This window comes from Bolinopsis microptera, chromosome 1, assembly GCF_026151205.1.
Source record: "Bolinopsis microptera isolate Bmic1 chromosome 1, MBARI_Bmic_1.0, whole genome shotgun sequence".
NCBI lineage: Eukaryota > Metazoa > Ctenophora > Tentaculata > Lobata > Bolinopsidae > Bolinopsis > Bolinopsis microptera.
This window is the reverse complement of record NC_087072.1, coordinates 415019-432169: the sequence shown is the minus strand read 5'-3', so window position 1 is coordinate 432169 and position 17151 is coordinate 415019. Positions and strand designations below refer to the sequence as shown.

Genomic DNA, 17151 nt, shown 5'->3' with positions numbered 1-17151 from the left:
TAGTCGCATGCTGGCCATAGTACCTCTGTCTGGGAGAGGGGGGTGAGATGCGACTACAGCATGCGACTACAGGTCGTGCCCGTAGTCGCATGCTGGCCATAGTACCTCTGTCTGGGAGAGGGAGGGGTGAGATGCGACTACAGCATGCGACTACAGGTCGTGCCCGTAGTCGCATGCTGGCCATAGTACCTCTGTCTGGGTGAGTAGTAAGTAGTGAGTAGTAAGAAGTGAGTAGTAGAGTAATGAGTAGTGATTAGTGATTAGTGAGTAGTGAGTACTCACCAGGAGTATACTCTCCCCTGTCCTGTAACCGCTGTAGTAACCGTTCTCTAACTCCGGTACCTCGCACCTAACCTCCACTGAAACAGTAAATACAGTTAGTAAGCTACACTCACTACACAGCTGCTCTTAGTAAATACAGTTAGTACTTAGTAAATACAGTTAGTAAGCTACACGTCTAAGTTATAAAGTTCTACACTCTGCTGCTAGAGTAACCTTGTTTAGGATAAGTTGGTTTTAATGATACCTCTTTTATTCAGCTCCATACTTTTAACTAACAAAATCAGTGATTCCAACTAAAAAGCTCACTTACCCTTTTTACATCTGGGCAGTCTGTTTGGTTCAAAGAACTGATTAGAAACGCACTTCAGAGATATGCTGTTAGGATTGTGGAACTTAAAGCCCTCCTTGCACTGGAAGGTTATTACAGTTCCTGTACTGATCTCGTCTCCGGAGGTGTAGTTCTCAACAAAGCCGTTCTGTAGCAGCGGTACCGAACACTTCATTTCATCTGGATCTGCGGTGTTTAGTTGCATTATCTTGTCTATAAATACAAATTATTTTGGAATCTGAGAAATTCAGCATGGATTTCAGCATGAGAATTGACTACTAGTAACATAAACTATGGCCGCATCATGTAATTTACGAATGTTCCTGCTCTTAGAAGTGATTGCAAACAACTATAAACAAACTAACCGACAGCTTTGATGCAGGAAGGCATGTCGTCACTGAGCTGTCCGTCACGGAGACAAGTGAGCCGGTCCCTGTAGGTGGAGGGTTGGTATCCGTTCTGACAGTTCACTATAACCACTGTACCCTCCACTACTGTGAACTCCTCTAGTCTGCTGCCGTCTGTCAGGGTTATAGTCGCGTGCGGCACCGCCTCTACGTAACACTCCGCAAGCACTGTGGGGTTATTTACAGATTCAGCTAGTTAGGACTAGAGACAACTCCACTACTAGGACTTACCTTTCTTGGTGCACTGTATCTGGGGCTGGTTGAAGGTCCCCCCTCACAACTTACCTTTCTTGGTGCACTGTATCTGGGGCTGGTTGAAGGTCCCCCCTCACAACTTACCTTTCTTGGTGCACTGTATCTGGGGCTGGTTGAAGGTCCCCCCTCACAACTTACCTTTCTTGGTGCACTGTATCTGGGGCTGGTTGAAGGTCCCCCCCCACAACTTACCTTTCTTGGTGCACTGTATCTGGGGCTGGTAGAAGGTCCCCCCTCACAACTTACCTTTCTTGGTGCACTGTATCTGGGGCTGGTTGAAGGTCCCCCCTCACAACTTACCTTTCTTGGTGCACTGTATCTGGGGCTGGTTGAAGGTCCCCCCTCACAACTTACCTTTCTTGGTGCACTGTATCTGGGGCTGGTTGAAGGTCCCCCCTCACAACTTACCTTTCTTGGTGCACTGTATCTGGGGCTGGTTGAAGGTCCCCCCTCACAACTTACCTTTCTTGGTGCACTGTATCTGGGGCTGGTTGAAGGTCCCCCCTCACAACTTACCTTTCTTGGTGCACTGTATCTGGGGCTGGTTGAAGGTCCCCCCTCTCTCACAACTTACCTTTCTTGGTGCACTGTATCTGGGGCTGGTTGAAGGTCCCCCCTCACAACTTACCTTTCTTGGTGCACTGTATCTGGGGCTGGTTGAAGGTCCCCCCTCACAACTTACCTTTCTTGGTGCACTGTATCTGGGACTGGTTGAAGGTCCCCCCTCTCTCACAACTTACCTTTCTTGGTGCACTGTATCTGGGGCTGGTTGAAGGTCCCCCCTCACAACTTACCTTTCTTGGTGCACTGTATCTGGGGCTGGTTGAAGGTCCCCCCTCACAACTTACCTTTCTTGGTGCACTGTATCTGGGGCTGGTTGAAGGTCCCCCCTCACAACTTACCTTTCTTGGTGCACTGTATCTGGAGCTGGTTGAAGGTCCCCCCCTCACAACTTACCTTTCTTGGTGCACTGTATCTGGGGCTGGTTGAAAGTCCCCCCTCACAACTTACCTTTCTTGGTGCACTGTATCTGGGGCTGGTTGAAGGTCCCCCCTCACAACTTACCTTTCTTGGTGCACTGTATCTGGGGCTGGTTGAAAGTCCCCCCTCACAACTTACCTTTCTTGGTGCACTGTATCTGGGGCTGGTTGAAGGTCCCCCCTCACAACTTACCTTTCTTGGTGCACTGTATCTGGGGCTGGTTGAAGGTCCCCCCTCACAACTTACCTTTCTTGGTGCACTGTATCTGGAGCTGGTTGAAGGTCCCCCCTCACAACTTACCTTTCTTGGTGCACTGTATCTGGGGCTGGTTGAAGGTCCCCCCCCCCACAACTTACCTTTCTTGGTGCACTGTATCTGGGGCTGGTAGAAGGTCCCCCCTCACAACTTACCTTTCTTGGTGCACTGTATCTGGGGCTGGTTGAAGGTCCCCCCTCACAACTTACCTTTCTTGGTGCACTGTATCTGGGGCTGGTTGAAGGTCCCCCCTCACAACTTACCTTTCTTGGTGCACTGTATCTGGGGCTGGTTGAAGGTCCCCCCTCACAACTTACCTTTCTTGGTGCACTGTATCTGGGGCTGGTTGAAGGTCCCCCCTCACAACTTACCTTTCTTGGTGCACTGTATCTGGGGCTGGTTGAAGGTCCCCCCTCTCTCACAACTTACCTTTCTTGGTGCACTGTATCTGGGGCTGGTTGAAGGTCCCCCCTCACAACTTACCTTTCTTGGTGCACTGTATCTGGGGCTGGTTGAAGGTCCCCCCTCACAACTTACCTTTCTTGGTGCACTGTATCTGGGACTGGTTGAAGGTCCCCCCTCTCTCACAACTTACCTTTCTTGGTGCACTGTATCTGGGGCTGGTTGAAGGTCCCCCCTCACAACTTACCTTTCTTGGTGCACTGTATCTGGGGCTGGTTGAAGGTCCGGTCCCCCCTCACAACTTACCTTTCTTGGTGCACTGTATCTGGGGCTGGTTGAAGGTCCCCCCTCACAACTTACCTTTCTTGGTGCACTGTATCTGGAGCTGGTTGAAGGTCCCCCCTCACAACTTACCTTTCTTGGTGCACTGTATCTGGGGCTGGTTGAAAGTCCCCCCTCACAACTTACCTTTCTTGGTGCACTGTATCTGGGGCTGGTTGAAGGTCCCCCCTCACAACTTACCTTTCTTGGTGCACTGTATCTGGGGCTGGTTGAAGGTCCCCTCTCACAACTTACCTTTCTTGGTGCACTGTATCTGGGGCTGGTTGAAGGTCCCCCCTCACAACTTACCTTTCTTGGTGCACTGTATCTGGGGCTGGTTGAAGGTCCCCTCTCACAACTTACCTTTCTTGGTGCACTGTATCTGGGGCTGGTTGAAGGTCCCCCCTCTCTCACAGCTGATGATCTCCTGTTCCCCCTCGTAACCAACCCTACAAGACAGGGTTATAGAGCTCCTTTCCAGCACTGTCCAGCTTGGATACGCTACTACGCTCTCTATTGGGGCTAGCTCACACTCTGGTATTACTGCGGAGTAACTGTGGTAACTAGTAGTGTAACTATGCTAACTATTAGTGTCGCGATGTTATAGGGTGTTTAACTACGAAACGGGGGTATCCAATGGTGCCCAACAAAGCTGACACACTACTTCTTCAGTGAAAGCAGGATTAATGAACGAATAGTGTGACATTGGGTTCTCAACCATGGAAATTTAGAAGTCCCTACATGCTGTTCTTTCTGGCTCCATGTGCTAGTTAGGGGTCTGAGGTATCCGAAAAATCATGTTTTGAGTACCCAAAGTGTTCTGGGTGCCAGGAATGAGGTTATTAAAGCGGCGAAAATGACCGGTTTTGGACTATTTATGAGCTTTTTTGCCCATTTTCATGAGATAAAGAATCAGGAAAGCTGCTCTAGATGATTGAAATGGTTGATACCAATGAGGATACACCCAACACACATAAATATCCGTGATATATGTGATTTTAATGAGAAAAATATGATCTCAGGGCCCATTTTATACCAAAATTTGCCAAAATCACTCGCACTTGTCAAAGCTTCCTCATTTTAGACACATTTAATGATTATTATGGTATATAACTTATGCTGGATCTGATAGGAGTATGTCTTAGCTTCATTTTAAGCCATCAATGAGCATGCTGGTGTGTGTGAAAGTACTTTAATCCTCCCGTCCATTGATATAGTCTGGCATGGGCCATGCGCGCGCGCGCGCGCGCTTGTTACAAGCATGAATTTTCTCCCTCAGTATTTCTCAAAAGCTTTTAAAGACATGATTTGAATGCTATCCTACTCAGCACATGAGTGCTACAGGATGGTGAAAGAATTTCCATGAAAAATCATTAAATGTGGAAGATATGAGGTCATGTGTGTATGCGCGCGCGCGCGCTTGTTACAAACTTGACATCCTCAGTACTTTCACATATACTGAGATTTTGTTTCAAACTTAATTGACTCTGAACCGAAATTGCCAGAGGAAACAGATAGTGTAACTCAGAAAGACTACAAATGGATAGTTTGTGAGATATTGAGGTTATACTCCAAAAAATTTACAATGATGTCACACCAGAAAACCCCTATTTTTGGTATATTTAACCTCATATCTCGAACGCGCAGTTCTGGATTGAGCTAAACTTGGTCAGGTTTTGTAGCCCTGACTATCCTCGATCATATGGAACAGTAATAAAACTGTTTAGATGTTATATCTTAATTATATTAGGCACTTAGTTCTGAAAAGTGAGAATGTCATTAATACTGCTTTCACTGTCTTGTATTTTAAATCTAGTTGACTTACTTTCAAAGCACTCTGGGATCTCTGGAGGGTTGTATATCTCTCCCTCTACACAGGAGAGAGTGGTCTGTGTCACCTCCACCCCCTCGTCTGGTAGAAAAAGTTCGTACCCTTCATTACACCTGATGGTTACTATGGTTACTATGGTTACTACTACTACTAACCTGATGGGTGCGTTTTATTATCGGCACATGTTCACTTGATTAAATCTCTAGGAGATCCCCACTAATAGCAGCAGTATGTGCTATAACTTAACTAATCACAATCCCGCCCGCCCCCCCCCCCCCCCTCGGCCCTCTCCACCCGCCCCCAATCATACTGAATGACACGTGTAGTCCTACAACCCCCGCCCCTCGGCCTTCTCCACCCGCCCCCAATCATACTGAATCACACGTGTAGTCCTACAACCCCCGCCCCTCGGCCTTCTCCACCCGCCCCCAATCATACTGAATGACACGTGTAGTCCTACAACCCCCGCCCCTCGGCCTTCTCCACCCGCCCTCAATCATACTGAATGACACGTGTAGTCCTACAACCCCCGCCCCTCGGCCTTCTCCACCCGCCCCCAATCATACTGAATCACACGTGTAGTCCTACAACCCCCCCCCCCCTCGGCCCTCTCCACCCGCCCCCAATCATACTGAATCACACGTGTAGTCCTACAACCCCCGCCCCTCGGCCTTCTCCACCCGCCCCCAATCATACTGAATCACACGTGTAGTCCTACAACCCCCCCCCCTCGGCCCTCTCCACCCGCCCCCAATCATACTGAATGACACGTGTAGTCCTACAACCCCCGCCCCTCGGCCCGGCCTTCTCCACCCGCCCCCAATCATACTGAATGACACGTGTAGTCCTACAACCCCCGCCCCTCGGCCTTCTCCACCCGCCCCCAATCATACTGAATCACACGTGTAGTCCTACAACCCCCGCCCCTCGGCCTTCTCCACCCGCCCCCAATCATACTGAATGACACGTGTAGTCCTACAACCCCCGCCCCTCGGCCTTCTCCACCCGCCCCCAATCATACTGAATGACACGTGTAGTCCTACAACCCCCGCCCCTCGGCCTTCTCCACCCGCCCCCAATCATACTGAATCACACGTGTAGTCCTACAACCCCCGCCCCTCGGCCTTCTCCACCCGCCCCCAATCATACTGAATCACACGTGTAGTCCTACAACCCCCGCCCCTCGGCATTCTCCACCCGCCCCCAATCATACTGAATCACACGTGTAGTCCTACAACCCTCCCCCTCCTACAACCCCTCTTACGTGATGGTCACTACATCTCCCTCCTCGAATTTAGAAGATGCTGTCATTTCCACTCCTTCTTTAGTTACACTTCCCATATAGATGGAAAACTTGTCACATTTCTTCTTTTCTGAGCACATTTTAGAGAAATTAAGGAGAATCTTCTGTCCTCTATCTCTCGAGAATATAGTCCTCTTCAACAAGGCACAGCATTATATAGTGCGTGTGTTGTATTTCATTTGAAACTTTTCTTGGAACTTTTCTTTGAAAACTAATGTGAAAAAACATACCAATAATGATTAGGCATCTTATGTAGAGGTCACAGTCAATGTTACCGCAGTCAACTCTACATATTCCACTCATATCTTGATCCAGAACTCCATGATCAGTAGCTACTCTATCCATGGAGTTGTACTGAAGGAGGGTTTTTCAGATGCTTATATCTTTTAAAATAATGAAGCGGTCAGGTCAATGTTTAAACATATTACAAAAATAAGCTTAAATATGTGCGAGTTATTTAGTTTATTTACGTTTGTGCAAGCAGTCATTTGATAGGAGGGCCTACATGCCGCGAAATGTTCGATGTCTTCCGTCAAATCGTAAGTGTAGTGATCTAACACTAGATCATTAGGGATACAGATCAGTTCTCCTTTAGTAGCGTTCCCCGGAGCAGCGTACACTCTACAAGAAGTGTCTTCTAAAACCACTCCTTGGCAGTAAAACTGCGCGCACTTGCAACCTAGATTTATAATAATAAGATGGATATAACTACATAAGAAATGTTCGTGATGTCTCCATGACTACCAATGCGCGCACCTGCAGGCTGCAACCTGCAATCAGTTTTATAGAAGGGTGCTACTATTTAACTTCTAGTTTACTATAGACAGGATAGGTTAGGCAAATACACAGGTAAAATTGGTAAAATATTTCTCTCCTGGTTCCCCCAATCCTCACCTAAGTTTCTCTAAAGAGAAGAATTAGAAACTTACTTTTTACGACAGTTTCAGTAGGACATCTCAGAGTGATTGGGTTCGGGTAGACTGAGAAAGCATTGCTGATTATCAGAAGTGATCCGTCCTCCAGCTCCTCCGGCTCTACTCGATCTTCTGTTGAGAGATTCTTTAAAAGTACGAACCTATACACTCAGGTACTACACTAAAGTACGAACCTATACACTCAGGTACTACACTAAAGTACGAACCTATACACTCAGGTACTACACTAAAGTACGAACCTATACACTCAGGTACCACACTAAAGTACGAACCTATACACTGTACTCAGGTACTACACTAAATTACGAACCTATACACTGTACTCAGGTACTACACTAAAGTACGAACCTATATACTTAGGTACTACACTAAATATGGTTACTATGGTTACCTATGCACTCAGGTATGGCAGTATCCCCGAAAGTGCCGTCCTCCTGGCAGACAATGTTAGGCATAACACTAAGACTGTACCCTTCAGAACAGAATATCTGCAGTGTAGCTCCAGGCTGTAGAGAAGAGCTTGGTTCTGTGTCCCCGTTCCTTATATCCGGAGGGTAGCAAACTGAGGGGTTTAGTGAGGGGTAAATAGAGGGTAGCAAACTGAGGGGTTTAGTGAGGGGTAAATATAGGGTAGCAAACTGAGGGGTTTAGTGAGGGGTAAATAGAGGGTAGCAAAGTAAGGGGTTTAGTGAGGGTAGCATACTGAGGGGTTTAGTGAGGGGTAAATAGAGGGTAGTAAACTTAGGGGTTTAGTGAGGGGTAAATATCACGCCACATCACTCAATAATATACTTACTTTAGTTATTAATAATTGAATACGTTAGGTTGTTTTGACTTGGAGCTCGGACATCACTTTCAATTTGGGATGTTTTTGTGGATACGCTTTTATAATTGGCTTTATGAGACTAAGATAAGTTTTTATTACTTGTCACGACGCGATGATTTAATTTTAAGAATTATTGTAGAAATTAAACACGCAACTTTAAATGCAGAAAATCAAACTGAACCAAATTTTGGAACATAGGAATATTTCACTTGTTCTCATCTTCACCGTCTCTTGTAAAAGATGGACGGCATGTAAAGGTTGCTGCAACCAATCATCTACTTCTTGAAATGTCGTTACATTTTCTAGTGTCCGAAGGACCTGCGTCGGGTCCATTGACACATGTAGTCCTTGGAACAGAGCCAAGTAGGGTCCAGCTCCTCCGGATCACAAGTACACAGCTCACTGGTCATGTGCTGGAGACGTCCAGTGTAGTCGCACGAGGGGAAGTCCGCGGGGACCTTGGCCGCCTTCCAGTTACCCTCGTTCATTACGAAACCCTGTCCACTGTCCACGTGCTCGTCGAAATGACAGTGAGCGAACCACACGCCGGGATTGTCAGTGTTGAACCTTACTACTGCTGCTCCGAACATCGGGACGATGATCACGTCCTTCAGAACTCCTCGCGTCTCCCTCTTAGCTAGCTCGGAGATGGGGGCTGAGAAGCCGGTCTCCAGGTCAGGTAGCGGGCATTGTCCTCCGAAACAGTTTGGTTTTGCACGGGAGATCTCTTCCAGCACCTCAAACTTGTGGCCGTGGAGATGGATGGGATGGGCTATGCCTGCTCCGTTCCTGAGAACTATAGTCACAGTCTTATCCAAAGCAAGGTTAAGCACGTTGGTGTGGGGGTTCATGTCTTTCTCGTTGTCGAAGTCAGGGTATGCTATTGGATGGTGAGGCAGTGCATTCTGGGTGTAGGTGCCTCCGTCAAGTGAGAAGAAGTATCCGTACACAGGGGGTAGAGAGAAGAAGAAGTCAGCAGTGTGAAGCTCAGTGTCGTCAAGTAAAGGACGTGTCTTGAACTCATCTGCTTTCGACTTGAGCGCGGTTACGGACACACATTTCTCCTGCTCTCCAAAGTAGTTGCAGTTCATCAGGACTGGGTCGGGGTTAGGAGAGCTGGTGGCTGGTCCCTCCAGATACTCGAAGGAGTTGTCAGGTCTGAGTTGGAGAGTGGTGAGTATTACTGCTGCTGGGTTGGTCACTGCAGTGGCAGCCCCTCTCATCCACACGTTCTGAGGTGCGTCTACGTTGAAGTTAACCAGTACATCGTACCTTTCTCCGAGATGGATCTGAATCTGGTCCACTTCATACGGCTCCACATCAGTACCGTCAGCAGCGACTACTTTGAAGCTGTACCCGTCAATACTCCAGAGCATTGGGGTGGTGCTCCCTCCGTTAGCTAGCCTGAACCTGTACTCTCCGTTCTCAAACTGCATGAAACCCTTCTCTTCTCCTCCGTTCAGACAGCCCCCACTCCAAGGTGCAGTGAGAGCAATCCCTCCCTCCGCGTTAAATCCACCCAACTCTCTGAGGTCACCGAGTCCCATCAGGTAATCGTGAGCTATATAGTTAGGGTAGAAGTCCTGGTAGAAGAGGACTCTTTCGTTCAGGTGGGTGTAATCGTAGTTATCAATAAGATGGGAGGGATACACAGGTCCGTCCTCAGGCAGCACTACGATAGGGCCCCTCACCATGTCGTGACCGGACGGGAACATCTCGGCGTGGGTGTGGTACCAGTAGGTACCAGGGTGCTCCTGCACCTTGAACTTGTAGGTCATACTCTCCCCAGGGGCCAGGGAGCACTGCACTAGTCCCACTGGTCCGTCGTATAGCTGGTAATCCCTCATTTCCATCCCATGCCAATGTATAGACAGTCCAGCATCTGGCAGGTTGTTCGTTATTTTCACTGACAAGAAGTCGCCCTGTTTAGCGAAGATAGCAGGTCCTTTGATCCTCCCGTTGATTGTGTTCACGATCAGAGTCCTTCCTTCAATAACCTGCACATCCCGGGCAACGTTCCAGTAGAAGTAGCGGGTTTTAGGGTTCCAGGCTTCAGTGCTGAGCACTAATAGTCCTAACAGTACAAGTAGTTGCTTCATCTTGAGATGATAGTGGAGCTGCAGGGGCTAATTGTCTATGTTACTAGTAGTAGTAGTTGAGATGATAGTGCAGCTGCAGGTACTGCTTATATACCTCTCCAGGTGTGAGAAACCAGGGGTAATTCCCACCGATGTGGTGTTGATAACTTATCACTTATCTGTGGTGCACGAAACGACCTGAGACTACTTATTATTGTAATGATAAGTAGCAGTCCCTCATCACTGTAGTAATGAGGGGCTGTGAACAATGGACCACATACTCAAACTATAATATTAACTTATTGGTTATTGAGTGGTTTCACAGCACTGTGGTATACGCAGACTCAAAACAAGAGCCTGTGATAACTACAATGTAGACTAATACCTGTAAGCAAGTAGTTACTATGTGTTTACAGGTATTTAGTCCCGCTCAGTAACCCTCAATAAACCTTTACTCTAACTACAAGGTGCTAGATTAACGCTCTGGGGGGTAGATTAACGCTCTCACTCTACGTTAAACTTAACTATTATAACGTGTTTATACTTTCTAAAACGGAAGTAAAACTGAATATTAGTATACGGAAGTATACATTAAATCAAATGTGCAACATTCGGTAAATAATCAAACTAAAATCTTTAAATGGCAACTTAAAACGCAATATCATTAATTTTTTCCCTACTCTTGCCGAAGGCAAAAAGATCGTAGGGAATAAGTAATCGGGTTTTGTATGAGTAGGCCCGATGGACCTGCGTTGATGACAAAAGTCTGCTCCTTCGCATTATAGAGGAGCCCGGGGCCAACGCCCCAAAAGGCCCCATACATATCGAAAATCCGAAAAGGACCCTATTCGGTAAATTATCGAACTAAAATCTTTAGATATGGCAACTTAAAACGCAATATCATTAATTTTAAAGAATATCAGTGCTAAAGAGTGTTAAATGAAATACAAAATGATCTCACCACATTCGATAGTCTTGTTAAATGAAATACAAAATGATCTCACCACATTCGATAGTCTTGTTAAATGAAATACAAAATGATCTCACCACATTCGATAGTCTTGTTAAATGAAATACAAAATGATCTCACCACATTCGATAGTCTTGTTAAATGAAATACAAAATGATCTCACCACATTCGATAGTCTTGTTAAATGAAATACAAAATGATCTCACCACATTCGATAGTCTTGTTAAATGAAATACAAAATGATCTCACCACATTCGATAGTCTTGTTAAATGAAATACAAAATGATCTCACCACATTCGATAGTCTTGTTAAATGAAATACAAAATGATCTCACCACATTCGATAGTCTTGTTAAATGAAATACAAAATGATCTCACCACATTCGATAGTCTTGCCGACGAGGTCCACTAAAGCAGTTCCGCTGAGGTCTGCAGGTCCCTTGCACCTCGCTTTCTTGTCTGTAAAGGATTCCGGGATCTTCAGATTGCAGTCACACAGTATCGGGTTATCGTGGATCTTCCTTGATCGTTGAGAAAGTAGTTTTCATTAAATTGTAATAGTTCAATAGTCCAATAGTGCGAAATCAGTACATACTTGATAAAAGTTAAGGTTTTGACTGAGAGTGAGGACTGGTTAATTTTGGCTATTCCAGAATTTAATTGTGATAAGACTTACAATTTAATTGTAATAAGACTTGAAATTTAATTGTTATAAGACTTACAATTTAATTGTGATAAGACTTGAAATTTAATTGTTATAAGACTTGAAATTTAATTGTAATTAGACTTGAAATTTAATTGTAATAAGATTTGAAATTTAATTGTGATAAGACTTACAATTTAATCTTGTCGTGAGAGATTTCTGTTGGGACTGTTTCGAGTTCATTGTTGGACAGGTATCTGAATCAAAGTTTTTTTGGAAAATCTATTTGAGAAAATCATTTTTGTGAATTTTAGATTGAAGAACTAAAAACACATATATTTATTGAAATAAACACATAATATCCATTACTCCAGGAGTTAAATTCACAAGATACCCATGGCCATATATGGTCATGTTTGAAGCTTACATTCTAGGGTCCCTGTATGTTATACCCATACATGGTCATGTTTGAAGCTTACATTCTAGGGTCCCTGTATGTTATACCCATATATGGTCATGTTTGAAGCTTACATTCTAGGGTCCCTGTCTGTTATACCCATATATGGTCATGTTTGAAGCTTACATTCTAGGGTCCCTGTCTGTTATACCCATATATGGTCATGTTTGAAGCTTACATTCTAGGGTCCCTGTATGTTGTACCCATATATGGTCATGTTTGAAGCTTACATTCTAGGGTCCCTGTCTGTTATACCCATATATGGTCATGTTTGAAGCTTACATTCTAGGGTCCTGTATGTTATACCCATATATGGTCATGTTTGAAGCTTACATTCTAGGGTCCCTGTATGTTTCATCCACACAGTCAAAGGCTCCGTCTTCTATGGTGGCGATCTTGTTGAACATCAGACTTCTGATCGGTTAGTTATATTACACTGCAGTATTTCGTAGTGTTTAGTAGGGGGCACCTACATTACCCGGGGGGTGGGGGCACCTACATTACCCGGGGGGCATCTACCTTACCCGGGGGGGGGGGGTGGGGGGCACCTACATTACCCAATATTCCCATTACAAGACAGGAGAGTTTGTCTAATAAGACAGCTTAGTCTCTGTTATGCGGAGTAAACTAGTATAAAAGTAAGAACATGTATAGTAGTGTAACTATAGTAACTAGTAGTGTAACTATGGTTACTAGTATGTTTAAAGTATCTTACAGCTGTTGTACGCGACTGAGCGGAGAGAAAGTGTTTCTTCCTATCCTGTTTATATTGGTCCCCGTTATATATCTGAAAACATTTCACTGTTATTTGAAATGTTGCTACCTATCCTGTTTATAATAACATAAACCCGCCACGCAAAGGGTTTATATAACAGATCATCCCGCGCTAGCGGGATGATCTGATAAACACATACGAGTGCGCGCAGCGCACGAGTTTTGTGTTAATATGTAATCCCGAAGCGCCAGCTGAGGGATTACATTTATTTAGCCCTGAGCGTGAAGTGTTTATGGATTATAATTATCTCCGGCGATTTCGACAAGGGATTTATACTTTAGAAGAGAGTGATAAAATAGTTTTTATTTCGGAATACGGGTCTGATTTTTGAACACGATTGGAAAGCAGTTCATCAATCTGAATGTCAAACCGATCTGTCATAGTGAGATAGTGGAGCAATAGCTTGAACGTTAGCAAGAACAAGAGCTGGAAGGAGAGCAAGCAAAACAATACTATTTTTAGGGCACGGACAAGGGTAGCTGGCTAGTCGCCAACTTCTCACGCCACGCGTTGGAGAAATTCCAAGAATTAGCTGCTTTGGCAACGTTCCCAGGAATTTGCGTGTAAAAGAAGTGGACGGTTACGATGTTTCATATCACGTGGTGCGCTTTCGTGTCACGTGGTATAGACTCGGCGTATGCTATTGGTGGCACGTGGTACGCACGTGACGCGCCCACGTGATCGCGCGTCTAACTGTTCTACTATTATCGAGTTCTAATCAGCAGTATCATTGATTATTGTAAGTCGGAGAATTGAATGATAAACATCAGTTACGACTAAAAAGCGGGCCGGGTTTATACAAATTTCCGGGGCGGGATGATATCACCTTGAGATGTTTATCTAACAGCGGGCCGGGCTGAGTGATAATATGATCCCGCGTCGAAATCCCGGAGATATTTATATTGTTCTAACTCGTCACAGTAATTACTGATTAGACCTTGTGTAGATGTCAAGGAAAGCTAAATTAGTTATGTGAATTGTCTCTTACATTTGCCTAAGTTTGGAGCTGTCTTTAAACATGTTGTCAGGCAAGGAGGACACACCCAGGTTAAACAGTCTTATCGTAACCAGCTTCTTCAAACCGTGGAATGCTTCAGGGTGAATAGTCAAGTTCTGTCCCGCCTTCGGTAAATATTGTATTCGCCTGTAACCATGGTAACGTTAATATTCGGTAAATATTGTATTCGCCTGTAACCATGGTAACGTTAAATATTCGGTAAATATTGTATTCGCCTGCAACCATGGTAACGTTAAATATTCGGTAAATATTGTATTCGCCTGAAAACATTAAATATTCTAAATAACCCCATAGCAGCACCATGGTAGCAATATAATAGCACCTAAAATAACACTAATAGTAACACCATAGCAACACCATAGCAACGTAGCGAATGCTAGACGAGGTATTTATACTTACAGGTCGTGAAGTTCCTTTAGTTTGGCGAATGCTAGACGAGGTATTTCTCTTCCAATCTCTACGTTCACCAAGTACCTGCAAATTAGGAAATAGTCGAGTTTGTATTATTTTTTCTGGGAATGGCATGTTTATTAGTACTCAGTGCAGTGGTTACTCCACATTACTCCACTATAATAGTTACCTATAAAAGTTACTCACAGTTTTCTGAGACGTTTGTGGGCTGGGAAGGTAAATCCTCCCCTCAAATCATCATACTTAATCGTTCTGAAACATTGGGGGTTACATTATTAGCAGGTATAATATAATATTGCAGTATGTTGCAGTCAATCTTATATATTGAGTTACCTGCAATATTACCTGTAGATTCCAACTCGCTTTGCAACTTGACACTGGTAATCCGTTTAAAAGAGGAATTTCTTATCAAAGTAAGGTGCATACACCTTCACAAATATTTTAGTTTACAAATATAGGATATTTGTAAACTAATGCTTTATGCAGACCCGGCTAAGGGAGGATAGTAACATCTTATAGTATTCTTTATAGTTGACTAATATTCTGAAAGTCAGATGATAATATGAATATATAATCTCTACATATAATTACATGTAATAATACATATAATTACATATAATAATATGTAATTACAATCTGTACTAACAGACTAGTGATGTAGGGTGGTATGTTCTGTGGTACTGCTCCTAACTGGTCCTTGTTGCAGCGGAGTGTGTTGCGTTTAAAGTAACCGCATTTCCTGTAGTCTGAGCTCTCCACCAAACAAATCAACACAAGCAAACTAACACATTTTAACATACTGCAACAGAATTGACACATTTTAACATATTACAAGAGAATTGACACATTTTAACATACTACAAGAGATAAAAGCGTTATCTATGAGGTTATGCTATATTATGATGCTATGGCACTCTGTCAGGTCTGTCTCTACACCTGAGATCAGGAGTAAGGATTCACCGTCTCACTATCACCCTCACACGTACACTAGTACGTACACAGCGCGTATACAGCGCGTACACTAGTACGTACACAGCGCGTATACAGCGCGTACACTAGTACGTACACAGCGCGTATACTGCACGTACACAGCGCGTATACAGCGCGTACACTAGTACGTACACAGCGCGTACATTAGTACGTGCTGCTCAGTAGCTGCTGCATCTTCTCTTATACCCAAATATTCGCGATATTTTATCAGTTAATACTGTAGTCTATCATTTGGATCTTCGATTTTAAGCCTTTGCATAATTGTAACATTATTACCAGAATGTAACTAAACCTATGAAAGAGGAGGCCTGCTGTCTGTTTCTTGTTAGGGTTTGTAATCATATTGACAAATCACTAAAAGCTAACTATGATGGGGTACAACTAGCAGTGCTATTTGATATTAGCACAAGGCGAACATACTCTAGCCATTCCCAGATTGTCGCCTTGATTGCAGGGTGATCTGTACAATACTCATATTATGAAATTCAAATATAATTATGTGCTAAAGAATCCGGGCCTCAGAGACCTGCAAATTTGCAATAATTAACTACAAAATGTCATATTCTAGCATATTCGGCAAGTGTCCAAAGTTTGCACTAAACGAAGAAATCACTCAAACAAAATGTAACAGAAATCTAAGATGGTCCATTCATACTAAAGGCGGTTAAATCTAATCGAATTTCAGCAAGACTCGACTTGAGGAAGATTGCCATATAATCCCGTCCCTACATGCACCTCACGCCCCCCTCCCCGTGATGTAACTAATAATAACATACTTTCTAATAATAGCGCACAATGAGGTCAATAAGGGAGACTCTGGTTCAATTGTTACATTGTTGAGGGAAATGTGTTAAGATAGGTACAATTTAATTTAGAGTTGGGAAGTTAAATGCAGGCTCCTAATGTCACGGTAAATTAATTTGTATCTTTATTACACTAGTTTAATCTCACATCTCCTCCTAGTAATTACGTCACAGGTATCTCAGTGTCGGATCCTAGTCTATAAGTAAAGCCCGTCTAGTTGTCACACTTTACAAGGCTTATATACGTGAGACCCGGATATAAGCCACTAAATGATGTAAAACATGTCATATTACTGTATGTGGGGCCTTGAATGTTGGGAAATGGAAAACTTTAAGATTTTAATTCGATTCTGGCACCTGACTAAGGCTATTTTCGGGATTTTTGTAAATAGCACTTCGTAATATTGGAAGTTTGCCAGCACTGTGATATTTGGATTTTGTCATAATATTATCATCAATTGTATTCACCATTTTACTTGTTTATCATCGTTTTATAATATAGTACCTTGTATCTTAATTACACGTGTATGGATGACTAAACGATCACGTGACAACGAAAACATTATCACGTGACAACGAAAACATTATCACGTGACAACGAAAACATTATCACGTGACAACGAAAACATTATCACGTGACAACGAAAACGTTATCACGTGACAACGAAAACGTTATCACGTGACAACGAAAACGTTATCACGTGACAACGAAAACGTTATCACGTGACAACGAAAACATTATCACGTGACAACGAAAACATTATCACGTGACAACGAAAACATTATCACGTGACAACGAAAACATTATCACGTGACAACGAAAACATTATCACGTGACAACGAAAACATTATCACGTGACAACGAAAACTTTATCACGTG

At 44.0% G+C, this 17151-nt stretch overlaps 4 protein-coding genes across 4 annotated transcripts in view; all 4 read right to left on the bottom strand.

The window, feature by feature from the left end:
• Positions 1–842, bottom strand: part of LOC134815964 (coiled-coil domain-containing protein 141-like) — a 59899-nt gene extending 59057 nt beyond the window's left edge. Inside the window, exon 1 of the mRNA XM_063824604.1 lies at positions 833–842. The gene's annotated coding sequence lies outside the window, so the exon portion shown is untranslated. The remainder of the gene's footprint in view (positions 1–832) is intronic.
• The window catches only part of LOC134816918 (transcription activator BRG1-like), a 762051-nt gene that overhangs the window by 369502 nt on the left and 375398 nt on the right, over positions 1–17151 (bottom strand). The window lies entirely within an intron of this gene.
• LOC134825381 (slit homolog 3 protein-like) lies at positions 151–15455 on the bottom strand. Its single transcript, XM_063837562.1, has 19 exons — positions 15125–15455; positions 14665–14730; positions 14467–14541; positions 14038–14193; positions 12990–13061; positions 12608–12688; positions 12012–12074; positions 11553–11695; positions 7692–7862; positions 7295–7411; positions 6836–7044; positions 6596–6719; positions 6327–6435; positions 5057–5175; positions 3595–3774; positions 976–1185; positions 593–796; positions 283–359; positions 151–195 (listed from the first exon to the last, which is right to left on the bottom strand). Exons 1-19 carry the CDS (start codon positions 15295–15297, stop codon positions 151–153), a joined length of 2394 nt encoding a protein of 797 aa, XP_063693632.1. The 5' UTR covers positions 15298–15455.
• LOC134815986 (uncharacterized) lies at positions 8282–10285 on the bottom strand. Its single transcript, XM_063824639.1, has one exon. It carries the CDS (start codon positions 10223–10225, stop codon positions 8429–8431), a length of 1797 nt encoding a protein of 598 aa, XP_063680709.1. The 5' UTR covers positions 10226–10285; the 3' UTR covers positions 8282–8428.

Bases quoted from the DNA above. Each gene is read 5' to 3' on its own strand.
- LOC134815986 (XM_063824639.1), bottom strand. From the start codon at position 10,225: ATGAAGCAACTACTTGTACTGTTAGGACTATTAGTGCTCAGCACTGAA.
- LOC134825381 (XM_063837562.1), bottom strand. From the start codon at position 15,297: ATGTGTCAATTCTGTTGCAGTATGTTAAAATGTGTTAGTTTGCTTGTG. The intron at 14,194-14,466 runs GTAAGTATAAAT...CCATGGTTACAG, and splicing joins CTAAAGGAACTTCACGACCT to GCGAATACAATATTTACCGA. The intron at 360-592 runs GTAAGTGAGCTT...TTACTGTTTCAG, and splicing joins ACTGCCCAGATGTAAAAAGG to TGGAGGTTAGGTGCGAGGTA.